We start from the raw sequence: 8,579 nt of genomic DNA, 5'->3' as shown, positions 1-8,579 counted from the left end.
ACCATGAACCAATAGGTAGAACTTTGTATTTTGGAGTTTGCTTCACAATGTTCCAACATTCGTGCCTTGTGAATGATTCTTGTTATCAAGATTGAACCAAATTTTAGCCTGTAGTTGTTGGGAAAAAGAAAAAAAAGTGTGAAACAACATAAATATAAAAGAAAAAAAATATATACATTAATCACATTTTTATTAATAATAAAATAATATTAGCATATCGGCCAGATTAGTGCCACTTTGATAAATTCCTTCCGCTTTTGCAAGGGCTTCCTACCAAGCTTTCAAATCTTTATGTAGATGTCTATATCTACTCGACATAGATTGCTCACTTCGACATGTGCCTTGAATCTGCTCGACAAATTGTGCATGAATCTTATGCCACATGTGTTGCACTTTCATCTCATTTCCCGGTGATCAGATCATGAGTAACAAGCATCCAAACCTGAAGCAAAACAACGTCTTCCCCAATCAACCAATTTGAATAGTCACTCATTTTTCTTGCTAACAAAAGGATTTGGGAGGTAGAGAACAAATCCAGGAGATTGTAGTAAAAACAAATATTGAGTTGTGGTATGAAGAATGAAGAATATGGTTAGATATTTATTGAAAAAAAATTGGGTCTTATTCAGAAATTTTTAATAATCTTTAGTCATTTTAAATTTTTTACCAATATAATATTCTGAGCCGTTGATTTTCAAAATTATAATCGTTAGAAGGTCAAGATTCTCTCACGTGGCAAACAAAAGGATAATTTTCTTTTTTGTTGGAAAACCAATGGTTCAGATGAAATGACCATTAGAAATTCAATGATGGTGTCTTCCTCAGAAAAGAGCTATTTGGATTTAGGGTGCATCACATGGGGGAAGGGGGCATATTTGTCATAGCGATGCTCACGCGCTTTTTAACCAAACACACAAATGCTCAAGTTTGGCTTGATTCTCTAACGAGCCAAACATTGAATCGAACCAGTTGCAACCATGAACTATTTTGAGCTGATTTACAGTCCTACCTAACTACCACCCCGAAATTTCCTTTTCTTTTTTATTTTGTCAAAACCATCCCTAAATTTCTTAAACACATATTCAACGATAATCACGCTAAAGTCAAACATTGATATGATCATACCTCGTTAGGTGAAGGTGACCCACAGAAAACCCCCCGCTCCATTTTGAAAGGTTGGTAACTCAGCTAATAAGCGACCAAATACGAATAAGACACCGTGTCGTTGTAAGCCCCTCCATCCTCCTGCCAATGATACCGCACCACCTCAGCATTGGACCCTAGTGACACATTAGCATACGTTACTTTCGTCGGTTCAACTTTCTTGTCGTCGTCCCCATCGAAAAGCAAAAACGCACTAACCCCGTCGTCGTTTTCCTTTCCCCATCAAATAAAGACGACACACGTCGCACCCCACTCTCCCTCAGCACACAGCTTTACCGAAGCTCCGACATCGGCGCGTCTCGGCCGATACGATGGCCGATTACACGCCGCTGCTAACCGCATACGACGGTCCCGGGACCGCCAGTCCGAAGCCTCCACGCGTCGCCTCTCTCGATGTGTTCCGTGGCCTCTGCGTCTTCGTAAGCTCTCTTCTACTTCTGATTTTTTAGCTTCAGGTTCTGAAAATTTAATCTTTTGATTGAACGCGTTGACTTTTTTTTACCATAAACTGTTTGGTTGCCTAGAAAATGCGGGAAAACGAGTAGTGCAGAGAGTGATACTCTTTAACTCTTACTAATCACATGTTTATTCTTTCTTTCTTCTTTTTTTTCGTAAATTTTGATCGGAAACATATTATCTCAACTCTGCTGAGCTACTGATTTCAATTTTTTTTTTTCTGGTCAATTTTTTTTCTGGAATAATCTCAGGAACCAACACTTGATTGAAGTTAGTTTCTTTTGGTTACGAATTTTGAATTTATACTACATTGCATGAATTTCAGCTGATGATGCTAGTTGATTACGGCGGCTCAATTCTTCCGATTATCGCTCACTCGCCGTGGAACGGGCTCCATTTGGCTGACTTTGTTATGCCTTTCTTTTTATTCATCGCCGGCGTTTCTCTTGCTCTTGTATACAAGGTACTTGTAGAGTTAATGGAGGTTTAGTTTTTTCTACATTGGAATCGCCAACTACTTTTTTTTTTAATTTCAAGTTTAGATTGTGAATGGAATAGAAAGCTTATTTGATTTGAATCACTATAAAGGTTCTTAATTTAGTTATGAATTTATAGAATTTGAAAGGTTTCTTTTGATTGGCAATAACAGAGAGTGACAAACAGAGTAGAAGCTACATGGAAGGCGGTGTTTAAGGCCGTAAAACTTTTTCTTCTAGGCATCCTGCTTCAAGGTAATATTTTCTATAAATCCGTTTTAAGCTCTTCTATGAGCATGCCGTACATAACCAAAGATATGCTCTATGAAAATGATGGGGCATCATCTACCCAATTACATAACTGGAAACACTTTGGAGCATCATCTACCCAATTACATAACTTTTAACCGAGATAAACTGTTTTCATTTCCCAAATTTCTTATATGGAGTTTTATCTCCTCCGTCATTTTTCATCCTGCAGTTGGAGTTCTGTTGTGGTATTCTTGGTCTTAGTGGTCATGTAATATTTAGTGCTACTGGAATAACAAGTGTGCATGGTCCATGTCATTTCAGGTGGTTATTTCCATGGAGTAGCATCTTTGACTTACGGAGTTGACATTGAAAGAATACGGTGGTTTGGCATTTTGCAGGTGCATAAGTTTTTCATTCCAATATGTTTGAACTACTTTTCATGTTAGAATCAGAATAATTGGGGATATATACATCACCAAGTGAAAAGTGTTAACGATGTGAGTCTAGTAATTGGGTGGCCAATTCCTATATGTAATACATTGGAAAAATCTGTATTTAACATTTCATAAAGTAATGATTCATATTGTTCTCAAAATAAAAAGTAAAAATAAATAAAGTAATGATTCATATGTCTACTGCTTCCTTAACTTTCCATTTGATGATTGAGTCAATTACACAGGGTGATCACATTAGATAGCTGCCTCCTTTAGTAGTATGAATTTAGTAATTATTATACTTGAAATTCTAACCGGATATATTTTTTACTCCTAATTTTTAACTATATTGTAGTTAACTTTCAGTTCTATTTTGACTTTTATCCAGAGGATAGCTATTGGATATATTGTGGCAGCTTTATGTGAGATCTGGCTTTCACGCCAGACATTGGGGGAGGTGGGATTTTTCAGGACTTATTACTGGCACTGGTAGGTTTCAACTTATAGCACTCTGTTAAAGTAATGAGTAACTGTGCATATAATATATATTTTCTGTAAGATTTTTACCTAAGAAAACCCCAAGTGTTTTCTCCAAGAAATTCAGGGAACACGAAGGTCGATAGTTGTGTGAATGTATGTCTGTGAGCATTATCTGATTTCCTTGGTTGTTCTCTTGTAAACACTTAAAGTAGATGATTTACATTCTTGCATGCTATAGGTTTACCATAGAGCTTTATTTGGAGTCATCAGCATCATCACCATGATCACTAGGACATCATCAACATGAAATCACTAGGACATCCATTGTGATTTATGGTGTGGTTTATAATAATATAGATGGTCAGGGATGTTATACCTGTTCCCCAAATACGTACCCCAAAAAGTTAAATGTTCAACTTAGCTTTGCACTACTGTCTTAACTAAAATGAAAAGCAACTGCATTAATGTCCAAGAAATATTTCGATCATGTAATTTTCTTCTCATGCATTTCTTTTTGTTTGTAAACTTTATTCTCATCTAATGTAGTGTCAATTTATGTTTTCTACTTTTTAGGTGTGTCATCTTTTCATTATCAGCAATATATGCTGGGTTACTGTATGGTTTGTATGTTCCAGATTGGGAATTCAAAGCATCAACACCAACCTCTTTGCCTTCCTCTAATGCTACTACTACTTATGTGGTGAGAGACCATGCTTAGAACTTCTTTCCTTCTTTTTAATATGTTATTTCTTGCTATGGCTGATAACTTTCTTTCTCTTCTATTAATCAATAACCTTTTTTTTAGAGAGGTTAATAAATAACTTTAAAGTGCTAAATTAATCAATGCTTAGAGTATGGAAATGAGCAAATGTTTACATCATGGAATCTTCGTCACCTTGATTCTCCCTACACTTTTTTCCCCTGTTGCCTTCTGCTGATTTCTCTATTTGATTATGGACTATGGAGCGGAGAAGGCGTTTAACTGTAGAAGTTATTATCTCCATACCAAGATGCCCATATTCCAGTTGAGCGTTTTCATTGTCAAGTTGAGATTGGTATAGATTTTATGGTAAAAGTCATAGTAAGGGATCCATATCCACCTTGTTCCAGTAAGCATTTCTTTAGTTGAAAAGCATGACTTACTTTAGTCCAATCATTCTATTCTAATTACATTAATGTAGGTGAAATGTTCTGTAAGAGGAGATCTTGGACCTGCCTGTAATTCTGCTGGGATGATTGATCGTTATATTCTGGGTTTTGATCATCTATATTTGAAACCTGTTTACAGGAACCTGAAGGTAGCTTAGCCTTGCATACTTATTATATACTCTTCATGTGAGTGACTAGTGCCTTATGAGAAATCATGATTTACAGGAATGCAATGTCTCTGCTGATGGCCGGGTTCCAGAGAGTTCAGCTTCATGGTGTCATACTCCTTTTGATCCTGAAGGTATTTTAAGGTGGCCTATCTAACTCTATTCTACCATATTCACAGTTTTACTTAGTGGTTAGTGCTAACTTCAGAACAATTCAAAGGCGAAGCTTTTGTCAAGCCAAGGAAAATTATCCAATTCATCATGTACACATAAGTAGTGAGTTGTGACTAAATGCTCAGTTTTATACCAGCCTTCAGGGACATCGTGAACATTTAGTCAATAGAATGACTTGGCTGTGAACATTTAGTCAATAGAATGACTTGGCTGTGTAACCAATATACTTAAATAAGGTAGCATCACCAATATGTTCAGCTGGGAGGATGTTTTTGAATTTATGCAAGTAATAAAATTATACACTTGTCATATAGTGTTTTAGACCACTTACATTAACTTTCATATTCTCTTCTAATCATTGCTTTCTATTTTGATTGAACCTGCAGTTGGTGCTACCTCCAAATTCTTAAAAACCTTTTGATATATTGTAACCTATAGCTTCACTTGTCCATGTCAACATCTTGTTTCGTTTACGGCCACTCCATATACTGCCGGATAGAGTCCATGATAATAGGTCTCAATTCATATCAAAAGCATAACTGCAAATCTTCTTAAAAGATTGAAATAACAAAGACAATGGTAGATGTGGAAAGTATGTCCCAATTACTGGCTCAACCTATAAAAACATCATCTTCAGCCTACTTTGTGACTTGTAGGCAGTCACTGTCATCCATTTGCTCATTTGGCTCCTCTTCTTTGATATTGATATTTTTTCATGCTGTAGTATTTCATCTCAGCTAATAACAAATAGGTTCTGTTGACATTCTTACTATGTTCTCACAGCTCCCTAACAGCTGCAGTGACGTGCATAATTGGACTTCAATATGGTCACATACTTGCACACATACAGGTATACCCCTGTTCACAAATTTAATGAATTTCATTATTCACCTAAGAAAAATAGGAGCTTTCTTATGTTGACACAATATGAATAAAAACCTTAGAACGGTCTTAAAATTGTGTTGAACTCCATTCTGTGGTATTTGTAACATATGAGAAGTACTGATTCACAATTTTCACGCTATCTTGTCTACATCTCTAAACTCTGCAAGCTTTTATTGTTTTGGCCAATTACTTAGCAGTTCTGTTTGACGTTGTCAGGACCACAAAGAGCGCCTGAACATTTGGTTCTTCTCTTCAGTTTTAATCTTTGTCCTTGGTTTGTTTCTTGCATTCATAGGTATGTAGTCTAACTATTATTCTTTCCTTGAACTCTAGTGGTGCTACAATTAAATTGTTCTGCTAGGATGATTTCAGAAAAAACATACATTTCAGAACTGAATTTCAACCTTTTAGTATGTGGTTTTGATTTGAGGTAGCTCTGATGCGCTCTAGCACTAACTTTTCTGCACTTCTTTCATTTCTGATTTTCAGGCATTCCTGTAAATAAATCTCTGTATACTATCAGTTATATGCTAATTACTTCTGCATCTGCGGGAATCACATTTTGCGCTCTGTATCTGCTGGTCAGTATTCAAAGAGTTTGTTAATGCTTCTTGCTTTAAATTGCTGTCTTTGGTTGGTAAACTTGAATATAATGCTCACCTTCCCTAACTGAGATTTGGTATTTACTTTTTAAATCTCCTGTTATAATACTAAATGTACCGAATTTACATAAAAGTAAATATTTTAAGCTTGGACTCCTAGTTAAACAGTATAAATTTTGGGTGTTATTGGCACTCCAAAAATCTAATTGTGCACTCATAAGTGTATTTTTCTTTTTAGATATAAAAAGTTTGGGGTGCCCAATGAGATTTTTGGAGTGCCAAAAATATCACACTTAATTTTTATACAGATAATTCTTGGAGGATGGTAAGAGCTTAATACAAATTTCATGGTGGGCAACCTTGTTTTGTTCTTGCATAGCTTAGAATGAATTTCAGATTTTAATTTCTCACACAATATTCAAATGCCCGTGATGCTTGCAAATGAATCTTGGCACCAAACTAGTTATTTTTTCGCATCTTTCTTCACTCTTCAATTAAGGTTAAACAAGTTCCATCGTTCCAAGTTTTTAGCTAAGAGCGTTCATTAATAACAACCTGATTGATAAGCATACTACTACCTGCTTTCTCTTGCAGGTAGATGTTCACGGTTATAGATGCATGACATATGTGTTGGAGTGGATGGGAATACATTCTTTGACTATTTTTGTTGTGGTAACTTCCAACCTAGCTGTTATTGCGATTCAAGGATTCTACTTGGCCGATCCTCAAAATAACATTGTAAGTGTCCATAGGTAGCTACTTTCGCTGAAATGCAGAGTAGACACAACCCACACCATTATTTTATGCTTACACTTTTCTTGTCTGAACAGGTTCATTGGATCATAACACGGTTTGTGCACAAGTGAAACGGTTAGTTGGCACCATCCATGCATAAAAGCCTTTCGGATCCTTGTCCTCGATTTGAAAACTTGATTGGGTATCTACATTGTAGTTGTTCTTCACATTATCTTCATGCATGGTTTGCTTAGGATCTGGACACTGGACTCTAACTTTTACTGTTTCGAGAATGGAGCAGATTCTGTTTCATGGTAAGAGAGTTCCTTTTTTCGCAGCCACATTCATTGCAGGCGTTGTTGCTGTATACTTCACGACCGAGATTGATGCTTGACATATCCCCTGCCCGGCTAAAGCTCACGGAGTCGCTTAACCGCAAAAGAACTATTGCTCCATATCGTGTGCTGCTTAACGTATGCAGGAAATTTTGGAACAACTAAATCAAGTTTAGTAATGTCTTCTGTGTGTTTTCTAATCTTACACAAGAAATTTTGGAGTTGGTTGGGTTAAACCTTTTGTGGGCGGCCAAACTTTTGAGATATGATTCTAGGTTACTGTATCCAAATGTTATCCAATCTTGTGGATTATATGGTAATATACTTATGGATCGCACCCTCTCTATTTATGGCCATTGGATTGAAAAGTCTAAACAGAATCAACAGTTAGAATTAAGTGGAATGTGTCTGAAGCTTAAAAGGGGTGAACATCACGTCCCGTTTTATATTGGGGTTTGTATCTAGAAGGATGTCTCTGATGAGTCTGCCGTGTGTTCTAAGCATCATGATTAAAGGGTCCACGTATGTCTAATTATCCAACTTGTATTTATTAATCGACATCTGTTTGTTAATCAAACAGAAGGGTGTGGAAGGGAATATCCGATTCCTTCATAGATTATCCTGCCCCAAATTAAAATCAAACTGTTAGCAATGGTCATTATTCAGGAAGCCTCCTGTATCAAACCAAGAGACGTTAAAGTGCTAATATCTCAACTTAATTATGTGATATTCAGTAAGTGTACCTGCACGATGAAGGAGAAAGAAGAGGTAAATGTAACTTTGTGGCTTAACCTTGAGTAACTAAAACCAAATCCTCAACTTAGATTTGGGCAGTTTTGTGTTACCTGTTGGTTGGCACAATCTTTTGTTTCCTCCCTCTGACAAGCTTCCACCAAGATCAGATCAAAACAATGGGGGGCCCCCTGAACCTGTAATTTCCTAATGCCAACAAAATGACCCTATATAAATTCATGATTTGACAACATTTCAAGTTGGGTCCTTCTCAAAACTTTCACTACGGATATTCGAATAGTCTGTTCAGATTCCATCGGATTAAGGAATGTACGTACCTAGTCAAGGGCCATTGGAATTTGGTGTGTTCAAATTTTAAGTGGCTCTTTATAAAAACTTAGTTACACTATATCAACAAGCTCAGTTTGAGGAGAGTGATTTATGTAAAAATGTTCATAGTTATCGTAATGTTCCGTTCTAATAAAATAATAATATTTTTAAATCTTTAATACATATCATTCTATTATTGAATTCAAAC

The 8,579-nt window shown here is 36.2% G+C and overlaps 1 protein-coding gene across 4 annotated transcripts; it reads left to right on the top strand.

The window, feature by feature from the left end:
• Positions 1–1,326: 1,326 nt before the first annotated feature.
• Positions 1,327–7,646, top strand: LOC137724143 (uncharacterized). Of its 4 annotated transcripts, none has more exons than XM_068463029.2 (14): positions 1,330–1,583; positions 1,946–2,083; positions 2,270–2,351; positions 2,670–2,746; positions 3,171–3,271; positions 3,836–3,962; positions 4,444–4,560; positions 4,637–4,722; positions 5,536–5,602; positions 5,854–5,932; positions 6,127–6,218; positions 6,834–6,977; positions 7,070–7,109; positions 7,313–7,646. In XM_068463029.2, exons 1-13 carry the CDS (start codon positions 1,476–1,478, stop codon positions 7,103–7,105), a joined length of 1,254 nt encoding a protein of 417 aa, XP_068319130.2. In that variant the 5' UTR covers positions 1,330–1,475; the 3' UTR covers positions 7,106–7,109; positions 7,313–7,646. The 4 variants fall into 4 exon arrangements, with proteins under 4 accessions (XP_088550738.1, XP_068319130.2, XP_068319129.2 ...); XM_068463028.2 differs by having other exon boundaries at positions 7,229–7,646; XM_088694612.1 differs by having other exon boundaries at positions 1,327–1,583; positions 7,070–7,646.
• The last annotated feature ends 933 nt before the right edge of the window (positions 7,647–8,579 follow it).

The sequence above is a fragment of the Pyrus communis genome, chromosome 5 (assembly GCF_041283825.1).
Source record: "Pyrus communis isolate YQ-2024b chromosome 5, ASM4128382v1, whole genome shotgun sequence".
NCBI lineage: Eukaryota > Viridiplantae > Streptophyta > Magnoliopsida > Rosales > Rosaceae > Pyrus > Pyrus communis.
This window is presented reverse-complemented; position numbering and strand designations above follow the sequence as displayed.